Source organism: Dermacentor variabilis, chromosome 2, assembly GCF_050947875.1.
Source record: "Dermacentor variabilis isolate Ectoservices chromosome 2, ASM5094787v1, whole genome shotgun sequence".
Lineage (NCBI taxonomy): Eukaryota > Metazoa > Arthropoda > Arachnida > Ixodida > Ixodidae > Dermacentor > Dermacentor variabilis.
In genome coordinates this window covers 256,002,147-256,022,894 of record NC_134569.1, presented here as the reverse complement: position 1 = coordinate 256,022,894, position 20,748 = coordinate 256,002,147, and the positions used below count along the sequence as shown (strand labels likewise).

The following is a 20,748-nucleotide window of genomic DNA, read 5'->3' as shown; positions in this document are numbered from 1 at the left end:
ATCGCTGCACATCTGTTACCTTTAGTCGTTAGATATTTTTCGTACTCTGTCAGATACTCAATGCCATTATTTATCCACACCCCAAGGTACTTGTATTTATCGACTATCTCCAGCGTGGCCTCCTGTATCTTATGCTCGCCGCAACTGTTACCATTAAAAATCATGACTGCTGATTTTTCTTTGCTAAACCTCAAGCCCAATCTGTCTCCTTCTGTACCACATATGTCCATTAATTCCTGCAGATCTTCTGCGTTGTCAGCCATTAATACAATATCATCCGCGTACATCAGTCCTGGTAATGACTGTTCAATCAATTTTCCTTGCTTGAGAAATGATAGGTTGAAGCCGAGTCCGCTTTGCTGTATTTTGGCCTCTAGACCTTGTAGGTACAGCATAAACATACCTGATCTACAGAAACGCCATCTCGCGTCCCCCCCGCTGAGTTCCATGCGCTGCCGCTGCTCATTTTCGTACCACTGCGAAAGGTGCAGTCATGTGGTACAGTTTACCTTCTCTCAAGTGAACGGCTCGTTTATTCTATGGGCTCGTGTGTTTGAGTGCTGTGGTGGGGTCAGCGGCTGAGGCTCTGAGCGCCGTCGACGATGGTGAGTGTCGCGCGCGTCCCTGCCACTGCTCTGCGGTACGCGCCCAACGGTCGGCGGCGACCGCTGCGATTTCGGCATGGCCCAGCGCGTCGGCATCTGGCAGACCATTGTGAAGGAGCCCGGTGAGGGACAGCTGTTTCCAAACTGGCCTTGTCACGCGGCTTTGGGTGCTGCAAGAGTTGCAGCGTGCGCGTGGTGAAGTTGAACCCACCTTTGATCAGGGAACGGGGAATATGACGGCCGATCGGTCTTCCTGCTTTTATAAAGAGCACCATCCTCGGTATCGTGCTTCCCGAGTGAATACGTACTGTGTACTTGCATCGCATTTGATGACAGCGCGACGGTGGCATAATACATTGTGTCCGCGCGATCATGTGTGCCTGCGGTGAGTTTCTCTTCGTTAGCGGGTACAGCGCTTTTATTTTTTCATTCGTTCTTGCGACAAAGCAGTGTCATGCTTGTCGTGGTGGCGAACGGCGCATCTAAGATGTTTCAGGTCGGGTTCTTACTCGCGTGAATGGCTGGATTCCTCAGCCGAAAGTTAGCAGCACAACGGTTGTCTCGCTTCCTGTCTTTTCAAGGACTCGCCTGTGCAGCCTTTATAAGCTAAATGTTTTACATACTAATGCGTTGCCAATCATAATGAAGTTTCGAAAGAAAGTAATATCGGTGGCCCTAAGCACGCAGTGACAGGGATGGACGAAATTCCTGTTTGAGTATAATTTGATGATTGGATGCAAAAATAAGGGAACAGAATCCTTGTGGAAGGTGACTCAGATGAAATCGTCAAATCAGCCGTGGCGAAAATGATACGCAACACCAAATAATGTTTTATCATTACTATATCGTTTATGCAGTAGCCGAAATGTTGGAGCTTCGGACACAGGCCATGGGTAATTGAATAGGTGATCTTTAATTGTGTATGAATACTTAGAAAGATATGGCTTCGAATGTTCAAGCCGAATACTTCCTTGAAAAAAAAAAAAAAGATACAGGATCACACAACTTAAGTGCTAAAGTATCGAAGTTCATTAAAACAACAAAAAAAAAAAAGACTTCACTTATATGGGTATAATAAATCTGAGAGCCACAGGAAAACCCACCACAGTGGCTCGTGCGCTGGCACAGTGACATTATCGATGGATGGATTGATGGGTGGATATTATGAGCATCCCCTTTGAAACGAGATGGACAATGGGTTGCGCCACCACGCTCTTGCTATTATACTGCCTGATGTTCTACCTAGGTTAACAAAGAAAAAAAAAAAAACCACATGATGAATTCCGATAACCAAATTTTCTGACTTCCTATTGCGAACTTTGCTTTTGCACGTCTCCGTTTTTTTGTCGTTTCCCTACTTCCACCAATCTTCCAGTCGCCTCTTACTAATCTCTGTTGTGGACATGATTACTTTCCCCCTTCTCTTAATGCTGAACCCAAGGGCTTCAAGAAGGCCAGGGGTGCCTAAATTAACCGCTGAGCAGATATTTTCACATTCTAATAAAACATGCACCATCATTTTCCTAGCTTTACCGCAGCGAGCACATGCTTCTTCTTCCTTCTTATATTTAGCTTTATAAGTGTGTGCTCTAAGGCATCCTGATCTCGCTCAAAAAGTAATGAGCTTCCTTTTGAGTTATCATAAATTGTTTCTTTACCGATTTCGTTTTTTCCCTTTTAAGTAGTTACTCATGGCAGGTTTCTTTTCCATTTCCCCCACACATGAGATTATTTCAGCATCTCTGAGTTTCTGCTTGACATTCTTTGTTGCTGTGTTGCGCACTTTACAGGCCACATGCTTGCTCGTAAGCTTCCTTGTTCTTTTCCTCCACTGTGAATCACTGTTTTTCCTGTACAAATACCTCAACTCTCCCTGCCCATTTACTTTCTTCCATATCCCTTAGTCGTTTTTATAATTAATTTTACTGTGAGCATCCCTCACTTCAAAACTTCTTGAGCCCATGTCACACTGCGCAGCTTCATTTGTAGACTTTCCGTGAGCGCTCAATATGAGGTGTCCCACTGACCTTTGGTTGCCATCGAGTCCAGTTTGTACCCCTGATTTCAAGCAAACAACCACATTTCCAAATGGAAGTCCTGGAACCATCACACCTTTCCACATACCCTGGAGCACCTCGTACCTATTGTATCCCCAAGCATTCTGTGTTGCATTATGGCTGCATTTCTCTTCCCCTTTACTGTTATTGTTCTTTCCTCTTTTTCCATATATGTATTGCCTTCGTTTATCCATGCACCAAGGTATTCATATTCTTTTACCCGAGGTATTTCCTGGCCATGTATTGTCACTGTTCACTGTTTCCATTGAATACCATAACACCTGATTTCGTAACGGTAAAATTCAAACCTAAATTCTTGCCTTCCTGTCCACAGATATTAGCCAGAGGTTGCAAATCACTTTGCTTGTTAGCTAGCAACACAGTGTTGTCCGCATAAAATGAACCTGGAAGTTGCTGTTCTACTGTACCTGCCTGTTTGTATGAGAGATTTAACCTAATATTACTTCCTTCTAGCACCTTCTTCATCCTCATCATCGCTCTGCAACAAGCAGTGCCCACTGCGGCAGATTTTGGCACATTCCGGTTAGGGCCTTCCAGGTGTGCAGACTAAATGGCAATGGAGAAGGAGCACACGACGACGCTTTAGTGTCGTCGTGTGCTTTGAGAGAACTATCTGAACATTGGTTGTGAGTGCTGCCTGTGCACTGTAATGGCGTCCACAATGAGGAAAAAAAAATGTCAATGTGCCAATGTCACATGTATATTGTATATAAGCAAAAAATAGGTGGCACATATGAATAGCGGAGGCGTGCTTATAAGCAAGTGCGATATTTACTATTTTTACTACTTCAAGTGCACATTTCCAGTTCTTTGTTATTTATCAGCACAACATAAAATGAGGCACAGTGCAAGGTCCAAACAGAATCACAGAATGTCGCACATCATGCAAATGTGCTGCAATGACACCAATTTATGTTAGCTGCAGAAGTGATGCAGAAGGTGTTGGTACCAGCACGCAAAACAGCTGGTGCAGGAATGTGCAATAAGCTACCAAGCAATAATTTTTCTGATAGGAACTGCCAATATTTCCAAAGAATGGGCCTTACATGAAAACGCTCTGTACGTAACAACTTTTTATGTGCCAGTCCATGGCTTTTAAGTAAACGTTGAGGTAGATTCTTCAAACATCTTCAAGCGGGAAAGTCAAATTAACGAAGGACACAATGCATTGATGTGTCTGAGGCTTGGTGCTGCAGAGTTAAATTGAACTGTCGCTAATTAAAGGATTAGTTGCATCATAAGACATCTAAAATGAGCTATTTCACTATCACAAAGAAACTCCACAAAGTAAATGTCATAGTTGGCTCAGTAAAAAGGAAATGCGTTGTATCAGTAAGTCCCTTTGGCTTATTTATTTATGGTCTACTTGTTTGTGTAATTTCTGTAGTTGAGTTTCTGTTCATAAACTGGTGCAGGCTATGAAGACAGGTTTGGGGCAGAAGCTGCTCACAGTGGCTTGACAACATGCAAATGCCTCCCAAGTGTAAATGCAAACATGTGCATTGGCAGCTTTGACCAAGTGCTGCCGCTTGTCAGTGTGACAACATCAGTCGTTCATGTGGCTTATTTTGTGTGCGCGCAAGCTACTGCTCACTGCGCATGTGCCGAGATATAGCGTGTGCTTATATAGGCACCTGAGTGTCATTGTGTGTTCTCTTCTTGTTGTTGTGTTGAGGCTGCCAGCATGCGGTTTGATAATAAAGTATCTTCTAACCCATGCCTGGTATCAAGCCACGTGACAACAAGGGCAGTCTTTATGCCAGGTTTCTAGGATGTCCACCACGAGGCCAAACGGAAGCATGGCGACCACTGTTGGGAAGCGACCGGGGTTCCAAACGGAGGACGGCAACTTTGAGGTGTAGCTGGAGCGGTTCGAAGTACTTGCTGTGACGAACGACACAGTCGAAGACGAGAGGCTCCCGGTCTTTTTAATGGCTATAGGTGAGGAGGCATACGTCAGGCTGCAGAACTTGCTGCTGCCTAAAACACCATCTGAGGTGTCATTCATGGAAGTCGTGGGTGTTCTGAAGAAGCTTTACGCTCCTAAGTACTCCCTAGTCACGGAACGGCATCATTTTCACCAGCAAAAGCAAGAGCTGCATGAGACAGTCGCAGATTTCTTAGTCGAATTGAAGAAGCTCGCTGCAACATGCGAATTCAGCACCTTTTTGAACAAAGCTCTGTGGGGCCGGCTCGTTGCTATGCTACGTTGAGGGAGTATGGTGCAGGCTGTTGACACTGCCAGACCACGAAGGGACATTCGAACACAGCATAGCAATAGCAATGGAAGCTGCGACACAGAACACGAAAGAAATGCTGCAACCCAATACTAAAGGAGCACCTTCGGAAACAGAAGACATCCAAACAGAACAAAGCACCAGCGAGAGAAACACCGACCAAGTCCAGCCTCACAAAAGCGAAGTGGTCAGCGAAAAAAAGAAACGAAACAAATGTGTCATCGATACGGAGGACAGCATTCACTCGTGAGTTGCCTATTACTGAACAGTACCTGTTATAAGTGTACAAAAATGGGCCATGTTGCCAAAATGTGCAAATCTAAGCTTGTCCACAGTGTAGAGAATTAAGAGTGCGACAATGAACTACTCAATTTGTATCACATGAACCACATAGAAAGCATGCCCACCATTTTACTCGAGGTTCTGATAAATGGTAAAGTGATACCCATGGAACTTGACACAGGCGCAGCAGTGTCAATAATGTCAGAAGGAGAGTGTGTTAAACACTTTTGAAATGCCTCTTGCAGACAAGCAAATGTCAAATTAGCCATGTACAATGGCACGGCAGTCCATACGGTAGGCGTCATGGATGTAAAGGTGCAATACCAAGACCAATGCTTCCAACTGCCACTGGTCATAACGAAGCAAGAATGCCCACGTTGTTTGGCTGATATCGGCTCTCTAAAATCAAAATAAATTGGCCTAAAGTCTTGTCTGTAAAGGCTTCAGATAAGAAGGCATCGCTTGCTGAGAAATTTCCTGACATGTTTGACTCGGGTTCTGGTACCATTAAAGGGTTCTAATGCAACATTGAATTGAAGGATGATGTGTGCCGTGTATTTATGAAAGCACGACCAATGCCATACGCTTTGCGCGAGCAAGTCGAGCAAGAATAGGTCAACCTAGAAACAGTTGGTGTCATACAGAGTCAGACACAGTACATGGGCAATCTGCCTGTTATTTTCCCAAAAAAGAACACACAGGAACTGTGATTATGTGATTATGTGGCGACTATCGTGTCACGGCAAATCCAGCAATAAAAGTTGATTAGAATATCCCTTGCCACTGTCTGAAGATATGTTTGCAAAGCTGCAGGGTGAAACAGTGTTTTCTATCAGAAATCTCTTGAAAGTGTACTTGCAGCTTGAACTAAAACAATCACAAGAACTGCTCACCATTAACACCCACTTAGCCCTGTTTAGCCTCTGTTGCTTGCCTTATGGTGTAGCATGCGCACCGGCTATTTTCCTAGCAGTGATGGACCAGATGTTATGCAGTATGCCAGGAACTGCCTGCTACTTAGATGATGTAGTCATTGCAGGTGAAAATTACAAGGAGTGCTACCACAGAGTGGAGCAAGTGCTTCGACATCTAAGTGAACACGGCATAAAAGTGAACTCTAGGAAATTCACTTTCTTTCAGCAGTGATAAGATTGACAAGAATGGCTTGCACCAAACAACGGAACAAGTAGAAGACATTAGAAAAGCACCAAGCATGACCAAGCTGAAGGCCTTTTTAGGTTTGATTAACTACTATGGGAAATTATTGCCAAATTTCACCTCAGTCTTGGAACCATTGCACTAGCTTCAAAAAGAAACTAAATGGCGCTGGTCATGGGAATGTGATGAGGCATTCAGCAGATACAAAGTAATGTTGACTGATAAGAGTGGGCTGCAACTCTATGATGTGAAAAAAGAAATTTCGATCACATGCAATGCATCTGATTATGGGTTAGGTGCTGTGCTATTGCACGTGGTGCATGGGGAGGAAAAGCCAGTTGCTTTTGCGTCACGGTCATTGTCTGTGTCCAAACGTAACTATAGGCAAATTGAAAAAGAAGCGCTTAGTATCGTGTTTGCTGTAAAAAAAATTTCACAAGTATCTGTACTGATGCGTCTTTGATATGATTACTTATCACCAGCCCTTGACAATTTTGTTTCATCCTAAATGGCCGGGCAGTGCGGCGGCCACTGCCACTGACATTTTTGGCCAACTACAGCTGTAGAATCAAACACAAGCCAGGATTGGCTATCCAGCATGCCGATGCGTTGTGCCGCTTACCCCTACCCAACACAGACAGCAGCTCCAGGAAGTCTTTTACTTTTTGGCCCTAAATGACTTGCTATTAACATCAAAGGATGTCAGCCAGAAAATGGGAGGTGATGAAGTGCTGAGGGCTGTGCGTGACAGGATTTGGCATGGATGGCCCAAAGCAGTGTCTGAGGAGCTAAAACTATTCTGAATACGCCAGTTGGACCTCAGTATAGACGACAGGTGTGTTATATGGATAAATAGAGTTGTAGTACCGGAGTCATTGTAAAATGGTCCTTAGCAATTGCTGCATGAACAGCACTTAGGAATAACCCAAATGAAAGCGTTAGTGAGGTTCATAGTATGGTGGCCTGGAATGGACGAGGCCTTCAAGAACATTGTTCGCAAATGTGAAATGTGCCGGACTGTCCTCCCTGCAGTGCCACCCGTACCTTTGTCTCCGTGGCAAGTATCTTAAAATCCATCGGAACGAGTGCATTTAGATTTCGCCAGACAAAAGGGAAGACATTTCTTGCGTCTATCGACACATAGTCCAAATGATTGGAAATTAAGATCATGAACGGAACAACCGCCTCAAAGACAGTTGAAGTCGTGCATTCTTGGTTCACGGTGCATGGGTTTCCCCTGGAGATACTGATGGACAACAAGCTGCTGAGTTCAGAGACTTCCTGCAAGCTAATGGTGTGCGGCACACACTGACGCCACTGTACCAATTGCAGTCTAATGGTGTGGCGGAGCGTGCAGTTCAGACAACTAAGAAAGCACTGCTCAAACAGGCCCTAGAAGACGCAGAAAACGGCACTAGTAGAACACTTCAACACAGAATAGATAACTTCGTATTTTGTTATCGAACAACGCCTCCCACTTTCACAGGAAGAACACCTGCTGAATTATTCGTACAAAGGAAGCTGTGGACCTGATTGTCGCTACTGTGCTCAGACGTAAAAGATGCGATGAGCGCTAAGGCTGCCAAAATAAAAACACCTTCTGATATGCGCAGAGGTCCGCCGCGAGTGTTTGCTATGGGTGATCGTGTACTAGTGCATGCTGTGTGTGGAGAAGTGGTGAACTGGTGGCCTAAAGAAGTGATGCGTGTAAAGTAGTCTTCAACATATGTAGTAAACATGCGAAGCAAAGTGTGGTTCGTGCACATGGGCCACCTACGAGCATCGAGCCAACGATATTGTCACGTGGTAGTGACGATCGAGGACACAGCTGAAAAACTGGGAAGGATGAAACTAGCATTTTATTGGGCAAAACTGTGCCCACAAAAACAGGCTACACTCAAAACCCAGCGAAAGCGGCGAACACAGACAGCGATCGTGCACATCTTCCAGAAAGTTCTACATCATTTGCATTGCGCATACATGAAATCAGGTTACAAAAGGTTCGGTGACACCAAACAGTAAAAAGAACCGTCGATAACGTACAAGAAACTTCCGGTACATGCAGGCGTGTTGGGCTGTGCGATAAAATTTGTCAGACGGTAAAAAGTGGTCGCCCGGAAAAGACAAACAAGTACACCTGTCAATCTCCCCCTCTCAGAAAGCATCGTCCCGAAGCTGCAAACCAAACAGGGTAGCTAAAAACAAAAAGGACACATATTAAACAAAACCAACCAAGAAGAAGTTCCAAAGTAACACAGTAAAAAAAAAGTCCAGTGTTCAGCTATGTAAAGTCCCAAATTTCATTAGTGCTGGTAGAACGACTTAAGCCTCACAACAAAGACTATTTCAGTTCTTGAACGGCGCTGCTGTGATAGTGAAATGCCATCTGGCACGACCTCATAGTCGAGTGAGCCAATGCGCCAGATGATCTTGTAGGGTCCAAAATAGCGGCGTAATAGTTTCTCACTGAGTCCTCGTCGGTGTATTGGGGTCCAAACCGAAACATGGTCGCCAGGTTGGTACTCGACGTAGCATTGTCGAAGGTTATAGTGTCTGCTGTCGGTCCTCTGCTGGTTCTTGATGCGCAGGCGCACGAGCTGTCCAGCTTCTTCAGCACGCTGGAAATATGTGGCGACAGCTTTGTTGGTGATATGCGGCAGCATGGCATCGAGAGTCGTCATATTCCTGCAGCAAGCCTGCTTGAACGGCGTGATCTGTGTTGTTTCTTGCACCGCCGTGTTGCAAGCAAAGGTCACTTACGCAGGACCGCGTCCCACGTCTTGTGCTCGACGTCGATGTACATTGCTAGTGTGTCAGTGAGGGTTTTATTTTATAAGACCGTTTGCTGCAGGTGGTAGGCAGTTGTCCTCCTGTGGCTTGTCTAGCTATATTGCAGAATAGCTTGGGTTAGCTCTGCTGTAAAGACCGTTCCTCTGTCGGTGATGAGCACTTCTGAGGCACCATGTCACAGCAGAATGTTCTCGGCGAAAAATTTCGCTACCTCGGCTGCGCTACCTTTCAGCAGGGCTTTAGTTTCAGCGAAGCGGGCGAGGTAGTCGGTCACCACGACAATTTACTTATTTCCGGATGTTGACGCAAGAAATGGTCCCAACAAATCCATCCCGATCTGCTGAAAAGGTCGACAAGGAGGCTTGATCGGCTGTAGTAGTCCCGCTGACCTTGTAGGTGGTGTCTTGCGTCGCTGACGGTCTCGGCATGCCTTGACGTAATGGGCGACGTCGGTGGTCAGGCACAGCCAGTAATACCTTTCCTGTATCCTGGAGAATCTGAGGTGCCCAGCGGTTGAATCGTGTTGTAGGGCGTGCAGTACCTCTGGACGCAGCACTGGTGGAACAACAAGAAGGTTGTTGGTGAGGACTGTTGAGAAGTTCTTCACAAGTAAGTTGTTTTGAAGCGTGAATGAAGACAATCCGTGCTTAAACGACCTAGGGATAACATTGGTACTCCTTTCTAAATACTCGATGAGGCCTTTTAGCTCCGGGTTTGCTCGTTGCTGTTCAGTGAAGTCTTCCATGCTTATTATTCCAAGGTCGTCTTGTGCCAGCGGGTCAGTGGGGGCGTGTGATAGGCATTCGGTATCAGAGTGTTTTCGTCCGGACTTGTAGATACAGTGATGTCATATTCTTGCAGTCTGAGGCACCACCGCGCCAGTCGTGATATAAAGGATCCTTTATATTCGCTAGCCAACACAACGCGTGATGGTCGCTGACGACATTGAATGGCCTGCCATAAATATAAGGGTGAAATTTAGGTGTAGCCCAAACAATGGCGAGGCATTCCTTTTTGGTCGTAGAATAGTTGCCTTCCGCTTTTGACAGCGACCGGCTAGCGTACGCTATCACCTGTTCAACTCTGTTTCTCCTCTGGACTAGAATGGCGCCGAGGCCTAGGCTACTGGCGTCAGTATGGATTTCTGTATCGGTGTACTCGTCGAAGTGCGCAAGTACGGCGGCGACTGTATGCGTCGTTTGAGTTCTTCAAATGCGTCGGCCTGCGGCGTTTCTCACTTGAACTCAACATCACATATAGTTAGACGTGTCAACAGCTCAGCGATGCGTGAAAAGTCCTTGACAAAGCACCTCTAGTAGGCACACATGCCAAGGAATCCACGCACTGCCTTCTTGTCGATGGGTTGCGGGAACTGTGCGATGGCAGCTGTCTTTTGCAGGTCTGGACGGACACCAGATTTGCTGATTACGTCGCCTAGGAACAGAAGCTCATCGTAAGCGAAGCAGCATTTTTGCGGCTTCAGAGTAAGCTCTGATGACTTGATGGCCTCTAGTACTGTCGCAAGCCGCCTGAGGTGATCGTAGAAATTTCCGGCGAAGACGACGCCGTCATCCAAGTAAACGAGACAGGTCTGCCACTTCAATCCTGCTAAAACTGTGTCCATCAGGCGCTGGAACGTTGCAGGCGCCGAGCACAGTCCGAATGGCATAACCTTGAACTAGTAGAGGCTGTCTGGGGTGATGAAGGCAGTCTTTTCGCGATCTCTTTCGTCGACTTCTATTTGCCAGTAGCCAGACTTGAGGTCCATCGACGAGAAGTATTTAGCGTTGCAGAGCCGATCCAATGCGTCGTCTATTTGTGGGAGGGGGTATACGTCCTTCTTCGGTGATCTTGTTCAGACGACAATAATCGACGCAGGAACGTAAGGTTCCGTCCTTTTTCTTCACCAAGACAACAGGAGATGCCCACGGGCTTTTCCATGGCTGGATGATGTCGTTGCGCAGCATTTTGTCGTCTTGTTGCCTAGCTTCACATTCTTGCGTCGAAATTTGGTAAGGGCTCTGGCGGAGTGGTCGAGCACACTCTTCGGTTATTATGCGATGCTTTGCGACTGGTGTAATTTGAATCCTCGATGACGTCGAAAAGCAGTCTTTGTATCATTGGAGAAGAGTTCTGAGCTGTTGCTGCTTACTAATGGGGAGGCTTGGACATGTCAAAGTCTGGTTTGGGAACTATGGTCATTGAGGTAGATGTGACAGAATCCGTGAGCACAAACGCATTGCTGGTTTCCACAATTTCCTCAATGTACGCAATTGTCGTGCCCATGTTGATGTGCTTGAACTCCTGGCTGAAGTTGGTTAGCATCACTTCCACTTTCCCTCTGGGGAGTCAAGCCATCCCTCTTGCGACACAAATTTCACGGTCGAGTAGTAGACGTTGGTCGCCCTTCTACGTCAGCGGGTGTTTGGGTGCCGATGGAAATAATGCTGGAGCTCAGCGGAATGCTCACTTGATCTTCGAGCGCACTCAAAGTATGGTGACTACGAAAACTCTCTGGCAGTATTGCTTGACCTTCTGACAGCATTATCAATTTCGACTTCAGGTCAATGAATGCACTGTGTTGGTTCTGGAAGTTCATGCCGATATTGATGAAATTGTGAACACTATTAGAGGATAACGAAGGTGGCAGGGTAAGTCCAGTCATAAACAGTAATTCTTGCCATGCGGATGTCAGTCCGCGTAATGAGGGCCTTCCCATGCAGTCTTAACTTTCTTCAACTGGGCGGTGATGTGTCCACTCATGACGAAGTAATCCACTCCTGTGTCCACTAAGGCGGTGACTGCGTGGCCATCGAGAAGCATGTCAAGGTCGATGGTTCTTTGCCTTGCATTACAGTTAGGTCTCGGCGTCGGATCACGGCTGCGTCGCATTGACCTGTGGCTGGTACGTGGTGTCGTCAGGTCATCTTTCGTTAGCGTATTCTTTGCTTCCAGACTTTGTCGCGATGGCGGCGTGTCGTTGAGAGAGTCTATCTTCGTCAGTTCGACGAACAGCAACCGCACCTCCATCGGTTGCTGCTTTTAGTTTTCCGGATATGGGCTCGCAGAGCAGCGCCCCGGGCTGGGCCACTTATGGACGGCGCTGAAGCGACAGGTGATGGTCTGGTGATGGCGAACAGGACGGTTCTCAAGGACTCCACTGCATGGCGGCGAGGTAGTCGGCGATGTCACATGGATGCTCCTCAAGCTGTGGACGTGGTGCGTGGACGGCAAACACTCGAAGTCCCAAGTCACGGTATGGGCATCGGTGGTACTCATGGCCGGCTTCTCCACAGTGATAGCAGAGCGGGCGGTGGTCGGGGGCTCGCCAAATGTCCATCTTCCTCGCGTAGCTGCGCTGGGTGACAAGTGGGCATGCTGGCGCCAGCGGTGGTGGATGATGAAATTGTGGTGTTACAGGGCCCTGGCAGGGAGACCTTGATGGCAGGCGACAGCGGTGTAGGTCACAGTTTCTGGCAGAGGCTGTGGCGATGACGGTTGCACTTCAGTAACCCCAAGTGATCGCTGAACCTCCTCTTTGAGGATGTCGGCGATTGAGGCTGTGGCGACGAGCGACCACGTAGACCGGTAAAGTCTCGGGCTCTCGCAGGAGAGGAAGAACCAACACACAATCTCTTAGCGTAGCATTCTTTTTAATAATCTCCTTCGGAACGCTAGCCCAGGCCGGAGCGTGCCAGCCTCTCGAGCCTCGTGTAGATGCGAGCGTCTACGTCATCTCTCGTGCGACGCCGATGCTGCTGCCGCTACAGAGGGCTCCCCTCCCTAGAGAGGAGGAAAGTTCGACGAACGATGGAAAGTCCACGTGACGCGGCGTGTCTTGGCGTTGGTCTTGGGTGTCACGTGCGCAGGCGGCGAAGGATGCAGCAGGGTGGCGTCGCATATTGGTGGAGCTGATGGCGCGGGTGCTTCGATGTAGGCGGGTTTGAGACGTTCCAGGGCAATTGTGTCTGATCGGCCGTTGACATTCACAAGAAACGTCGTCGGACGACGCTCTAGAACACAATATGGCCCGGAGTAGCGTGGTTGCAAAGGCTTCCGCACGGCATAGTTACACACGAAAACGTGGGTAGCAGAGGTGAGTGCGGGAGAAACGTACGGGGATCTTGCTCCTTGTGAACGTGTAGGCACGGTGTGTATCTGGCTGAAAAGGCTTGCAGTTCGGCAACGTATTTGGCAGGTGATGGCATAGGCGTTTTGGGGGTGGCGACAAAGAAATCGCACGGAAGGCGTAGGTGAGTGCCGTAAACTAGCTCAGCACAGGAGCAACCTAGGTCGCTCTTGAGTGCAGCTATGATGCCAAGTAAGACGAGAGGCAAATGTAGGACCCACTTCTCCGGCGATTCATGTGCCATAAGGGAGGCCTTTAGATGCCGGTGAAAACGTTCAACTAGTCCGTTGGACTGCAGGTGGTAAGCAGATGTGCGAAAACGTGTCGTTCCAAGTAGTTTGAGTAGCTCGTTGAAGAGTGCTGAGTCAAACTGTCAACCGCGATCTGTGATTATTGTGGATTGGCAGCCGAACCTTGCGATCCACGTAGACACGAAAGCTGCTGCAACAGTGGGCGCTGAGATGTCAGATATAGGTGTAGCTTCTGGCCACCGTGTATAACGGTCGATGCATGTCAGTATGTAGCAGTACCCTTTCGAAGGTGGGAGAGGTTCGACGAGGCCCAGGTATACGGTGTCAAAACGAGCATCCGGTGGAAGAAAAGACTTGGCAGGCGGAATGGGGTGACGCTGGATCTTCGAACGTTGACACAACAAATGGCAGCGAACCCAATCGCGAACTTGCGCGTTTAGCCGAGGCCAAATGAAACGACTGGAAAGAAGCTTCTGTGTCGCGCGTATGCCAGGGTGCGACAGGTTGTGCACGGTTTCGAATAGACGTCTGCGGAGGGATGCCGGAACGTATGGTCTAGGTGTGTCGTTAGAAGTGTCGCAGACGACGGACGTACCATCTGGGGTCACAATGATGTCTTCCAATTTCAGGGACGTTGACGAATTCCGGAGTGTACGAAGTTCAGTGTCGCCACGCTGTTGACTGGCGAGTAAGTCGGCCTCGATGATGAAAGGTTCGATGTCAACATGGAAACGACATTGACACGACTCAGCACATCGGCTGGAACGTTGTCGGTGCCCTTGATGTGGCGGTACGTTGTTGTAAACTCGGAGATGTAGGAAAGGTGTCGAATCTCGCGGGGTGAGTAACAGGACGCCGAACGATTCGTTGCGTGCACAAGGGGCTTGTGGTCAGTCAAGACAGTGAATGCACGGCCTTCTAGAAAATGGCGAAAATGCTTGATAGCCAGGTAAACGGTGAGTAATTTACGGCCGAACACACTGTAGCGGGACTGCGCAGGCTTCAGTTTCTTGGAGAAAAAAGCGAGTGGATGCCACGCATTGTCGATGAATTGCTGCAGAACGGCACCAACGGCGGTGTTTGAAGCGTCAGTCATGATGGTAGTGGGTGCGTCTGGCTTTGGGTGTCTAAGCAGCGTGGCGTCGGCGAGGGCGGACTTGACTCTTGTGAAAGTGTCGGTTGCCTCTTCAGTCCACTGAAGAACTTGTTTGCGCTTGTTTACCATAAGAGCGTCTAGCGGAGCCATAAGTCGTGCGCACTCGGGAATGAATCGGCGGTAGAAATTGACGAATCCGAGAAATTGGCGAAGCTTGGTGAGTGTGGTCAGTCGGGGAAGGTTTTCAATGACGCGAATCTTGGACGGCAGCGGTCGAATGCCGTTAGCGTCGACGATATGACCGAGGAACTCGAGTTCGGATTGACCGAATTCACTCTTGGCGGTGTTGATGACAATTCCTTTACTGGCAAGGCGTGAAAACAACAACCGCAAGTGGTGAAGATGTTCTTCTGCCGAAGAGCTTGCGACGAGAAGGTCGTCAATGTATGCAAAAACGAAAGGCAAACCTCGGGCGACGGAATCGATGAAACGCTGAAAGGATTGGCCCGCGTTCCGTAAATCGAAAGGCATGCGGAGAAATTCGAAAAGACCGAAGGGTGTGGTGATGGCGGTCTTGGGAATGTCTTCTTCAGCGACCGGTAGTTGATGGTTGGCACGAACGAGATCGATCTTAGAAAAGGTCGCACCGTGCAACGCTACCGTGAAGTCCTGAATGTTCGGTAGAGGGTAGCGGTCAGGAACTGTGACGTTGTTTAGTGCCCGGTAATCGCCGCATGGGTGCCAGTCTCCCGTCTTCTTAGGCACCATGTGAAGTGGTGATGCCCAGTTACTGGATGAAGGGTGGATGATGCCAAGTTGCAGCATGTGTTCGAACTCCACGCGAGCAATCTTGAGTTTCTCCGGGGACAATCGCCGGGGTCGGAAATAGACAGGTGGGCCGGAGGTGACGTTGTGATGGCACACATCATGTTGTACCGGTTGCGTCTAGTCCGGCAGGCGCGTCAAAGTGGGAAACTCGCGTAGGAGCGCGGCGAAAGGTTCGTCCAACATGGCAGAAATAGGCGCTGTGGGCGATGTGCCTGATTATGGGACGCCAGTAACGGATAGCTGGGTCACGGAGTCGATGAGACGGCATCGTTGGATGTCCACAAGGAGTCTGTAGTTATGCAAGAAGTCTGCTCCAATGACTGCATGACGGACGTCTGCAATCAGGAAAATCCAGCAGAACGCTCGTCGAAGGCCAAGGTTTAGCATGACGGAGCGTGACGAGAAAACTGGAATCCTGGTGCCATTGACGGCTTGCAAAAACGAGACAGGTGTCGCTTTTCAGTCGGAGTGCTTTGCGGGAAAAATGCTGACGTCAGCCCCTGTGTCGACTAAGAATCGTTGTCCCGTAACTCTGTCCGTCACATAGAAAAGGCGACTTGTGTGTTGGGCCGGACCACTCGTCGCCATTAGAGGTCGGCCGGCCTGTTTCCCTGCCAAGCGCAGGGACGCCGACAGTGACGAGCGTCGTTTCCAAAACGGCGGTGGTAGTAGCAAACGCCAGGCGTTGTAGTTGAGGTTTCATTTTGGGTGCCCGTGCATCTTGCTCTGCTGGAACTACGGCTGCATGGGCGACGAGACGTGTGGCGATGTTCAGCTCCATAGATGATGCGTTCCAGGCGCTCATACAAGGAGTCGAGCGGAGATTGCACTGTGGTAGAGCAGTGAAGAGTTTGCAGAGCGGTTGTATTGTCACCCGGAGACTGTGACGTGGCTGCGATGGTTGGGGTGGTTACTTCCATGACTTTGTCGGCCAAAGCTGCAAGTCTGGTAAGGTCCATGGTGGAGGCTGTCGCCAGGACCATCTGCACGTTAGCCGGGAGTCGTTGCAAAAACAATTCACGCAACAGCGTGTCGTCAATGGATCTCGCGTTGTTTCCGAACAGCTGGCTCATTCGGCGAAGAAGTTGACTAGGGCGTCGCTCGCCGAGTTCTTCAGCGGACAGAAGCTGCTGGATGCGAGAACGCTGTGAAGCTGCTGTGCGCTGTAGCAGTGCTGCCTTGAGATCGTCGTAGGCGGCGGCAGACAATGGGGAGTTCAACAAATCTGCTACCTCGTCAATGGCGGCGGGCGAGAGCGCTGCGACGGCGTAATGGAACTTCGAGGCTTGAGAGCGGATACCAGCGACTTGAAATTGCGCTTCGGCCTGAAGAAACCACGCCGAAGGATGCTGGTCCCAGTACTGTGGGAGGCGGACAGCGATGGCGGAACAGGAGGGCTCACCGCGTTCCTTGGAAGGGTTCTGGCCTTGGGCTCTCGTAGCATCGGTCTGGTCCATGGTCGTCTCTACCACAGGAGCATATGGCAGTATCACGTCCGGAGTCACCAAACTGGGGCGACGAGCGACCATGTAGACCGGTAAAGTCTCGGGCTCTCGTAGGAGAGGAAGAACCGACACACGATCTCTTAGCATAGCATTCTTTTTAATAATCTGCTTCGGAACGCTAGCCCGTGCCGGAGCGTGCCAGCCGCTCGAGGCTCGTGTAGACGCGAGCGTCTACGTTATCTCTCGTGCGACGCCGATGTTGCTGCCGCTACAAGGCCACTCGAGGCTGCGACCTAGGGAAGAGCTTCTGCAGTTCCTCGCAAATGACCTCTCTAATGGTCTCTGGCATGTCTTTACTGCTGAATGATTAAACATTGGTGTAGTTTCGGTGATTATACTGCCTTGTCTGCATATCGAGCGTCTTCTCAATGGTTGTTGCTTCGGAAACAAATTCAGCAACAGTCCCGGGCGGATTGGGTATCAATCCGATGAAGGGCTCCTGTTTTACCCTACGCATGAGGAAACGAATTTTCTTCTCCTCAGGCATATCTGGGTCGGCGTGGTGGAACAGGCATGTAATCTCCTCAGTGAAGATCGCTATGGTCTCGTTGGGTATTTGTACTCTGGCATCTAGCATAGCTTCGGCCCTTTCCTTGCACACCATGCTCGTAAAAGTCTGCAGGAAGCCGCTATGGAATAGGTCCCACGTTGTCAGGGTCAACTCTCGGTACTCGAACCACATTCTGGCGGCATCTTCTGAGGTGAAGTATACATGCCACAGCTTGTCTTCGGAGTCCCAGGTGAAATACGTGATTCATTCATAGGTCTCTAGCCAGGACTCTGGGTCTTCAGTTAATGATCCTTGGAAAGATGGCAGGTCCTAAGGTTGTTGCAGCAGAATGGGGGACGCTGGGGCAGCCATTGGTGTTGGCCATGCTCTTCTTGGTCTTCTAAGGTAGAAGTTTGTGCTCCGGGGGCAGCTGTTGCAGTCGGCAGCTTGCTCGATACTCCGGGACGATTTTGTTATTGTTTTGCAGTCCTGGCTTGGATCACGGCTTGTCGGGGGCGTCCGGTACATTAACGAACTAGCACCTCCACCAGATGTCACATGGCAGTGACGGTCGAGGACACAGCAACAAAACTCTGAATGGCGAAACTAACTTTATTGGGCAAACCTGTGCCCACAAACACAGGCTACACTCAAAGCTCAGTGAAAGCGGCGAATGCAGTCGGTGATCGGCGAAAATCTGATATGAGGATCAAGCGTGTGGGCTTTTATACATCGGTCGTTGAAGGTTCCAAAGTAATCGCTGGTGCCCGCGTATCTTTCAGAAAGTTCTACACCATTCGCGTTGCGCATACATGAAATCAGATTACACAAGGTTCGGTGACACCAAACAGTGAAAAGAACCATCAATAACATTCAAGAAACTTCCGATACATGCGAGCATGTTGCACTGTGCGATAACATTTGTTAGATGGTGAAAAGAGGTCCCCCAGAAAAGACAAACAAGTACATGTGTCAATATGACGTGACCCACTGGTTGAAGTGGAACTGCTGCTTGTACTTGACGTCACCGATACTACACTGACAACAGGCCATAGCCTAGAGTCGTCATCGCCAGCAACAACTCCACTGCATTCCGGCAATCACGAGCAGCCAGTACCCTTACAATGCAGCTCAAGGGATCGGTGTCCACCTGATCACCTAACTTATGATCATTTCTAAAACTGTGCGTAAAGGAAGTGTTCTGATGTCATTAGTCATTCGCATGACAGGTTTGTGTGCTCGCAAACTACTGCTGGCGGTGCATGCGCTGAGAGCGTGTGCTTATATTCACGCTCTAGTATTGTTATGGTTTCTCTTCTTGTCGTTGAGTTAAGGCAGCCAGCGTGCGCCTCGATAATAAAGTATCTTCTAACCCATGCCAGGTGTCAAGCCACAACAGGAGTCCACAGAAAAATTTCTGGAATTTGAAATATCCCAACTGCCCTTCCTGAGCATGCGCTGGAAAAAGCTTTTGTCACTCAGAGTGATGGCTGGCTGGCTGACACAACCCTCTTCTTTCTAATATGGAAGGCCTTGATCGCATCACTAGAGATAGGATGTTGAGACACTAAAAATTGCTGTTTTAGGCACCTCAAATATTCACTAAAGCTGGCATTTAAGGCATATATAGGTGCCAATTATTTTCCTTTAGGCATGTATAAGCTCAATAAGAGCTGCGCGTTTTGGGATAAATTATGATTGTCTAAGCAACACAGCCCACTAAACCCTTATTTTGTGAAATTCATTTTATTTTTTCAATGAAATGGGATGAGGCAGGTTGAGTAGGTTACAAGGTTTATCTGAAATTTAGACACTGTGGGAAAGGTTGTGAAAGTAGTGACAAAGAAGAGCTATCCCCATATTTTCGAGTTTCATGTTGTGCCTTTTCTGACTGAGTATTAGTTTGCGTGAAGAAAAAAAAAAACGCTAAACATCCAACGAAGTTAGCGGCGCATACTTGTACTTTTGAATATTGGATGATCCGGTGCCAACTGTGAAATAGGCACTTTAAAGGTGCCACTAAAATGTTTCCAGACCCATAGTTCGTGCTTATATACTCAACAGGCACAATAAGGACATAAGTTAAAAAAAAAGGAATTTCCTGTAAAATTCCAGTTCTACACATTATGTGCAAGCTGCTGTCTGTGACATGAAAGCACCACTGTGTCATCAAAAAGAGCAGCTGCGTTGATGGCAACGGGTGACAAGGAAAAAAAGTTTCGCTTCAGACATTGAACGTTGGTGCTCTTTGTCTGACATTGACACATTGGCCGCTCTATGTACTACACATTATAGCAGGTTCACATTTACATTTTCTAACATTATAGTGGTACCCGGTGTACAATTCCCACCTCACAGTTTACAAATTTATACCTGTGTCTTACGCCACATCCTGATTCACCTCTTTGGCGTGTTTATTGAACTTTCCCTTTGTGCACATTTCCCTGGTGTCTGGGGTAAGACAGAAAACCGCATCCACACCCCAACTCATTGCTACATTTTTAAGCCTTGTGTAAGCATGTTCTTCATATGAAATGAATATAAACATACATGAATGTCTTTTTTATAAAAATGGCAATCGTGAGTCGGCGCATGTTTTAGGCGTTTTTTATCTGTTGTCCTCGTTTCTGACGAGTGCTTTATGCACCGACTAGCTCTGTTTTCAACTATAATACGTTCTGTACTGTCTCAATGTCAAGCCTGATGGCCCGGAATTTTCACTAGTTCGTGTTCCACCATACCTTAATATCCTTTTAAAAGCACTTGCTCTGCTGTAAAGCTTGAATGGACTCTTATTTACACAACATTTGGCATGTCATTTTGAAAGTACAGTTAAAGGGACACTAAAAGCAAATATTAGGTCAACATGGACTGTGAAAACACCATTCCAGAAACCTCGCAGCACTTGTTTCGTGCCAAGAAATTACTTAGTTTAAGAGCAATTCACATCTGAAGGGTCTGCATAGCTTTAGCGCAATTCCGATCTCAACCTCCAAGTGGAGGAGGGGTGACATGAATATGCTGTCACCGCCCTTTACCGCCGTCGGTGAGTTAAATGATGCGCGGCAAACGGTGCTACGTTTTTTTGCACACAACGCAAATGCGCGGCCATGGAGAAAGCGAACCAAGACGGAGCATTGGATTTGCTACTGCAACTGCTTTTTGGTCAAGTGGCGTGGACTGTTCGGGCATCCGGAGGACGTGGAATTCTCCGTGGCTTTTGTGCGAGTTTCGCGAGCCAACAAAACCGACGCAGCACTACGTGACACCGAAACTACTTAAATGCAAAAGAGTGGGCG

General features: G+C 48.2%; 1 protein-coding gene across 5 annotated transcripts in view; it reads left to right on the top strand.

The window, feature by feature from the left end:
• The first annotated feature begins 450 nt into the window (after positions 1-450).
• Positions 451-20,748, top strand: part of LOC142573252 (motile sperm domain-containing protein 1-like) — a 182,656-nt gene continuing 162,358 nt past the window's right edge. For 2 of the 5 annotated variants that reach the window (XM_075682862.1, XM_075682858.1), the window contains exon 1: positions 591-727. In XM_075682862.1, the coding sequence (XP_075538977.1) occupies positions 682-727 (46 nt within the window). In that variant the 5' untranslated portion in view covers positions 591-681. Of the gene's footprint in view, positions 728-768; positions 991-4,599; positions 4,625-20,748 lie in introns of those variants that run through there. The other 3 variants (XM_075682861.1, XM_075682859.1, XM_075682860.1) reach the window with 3 other exon arrangements.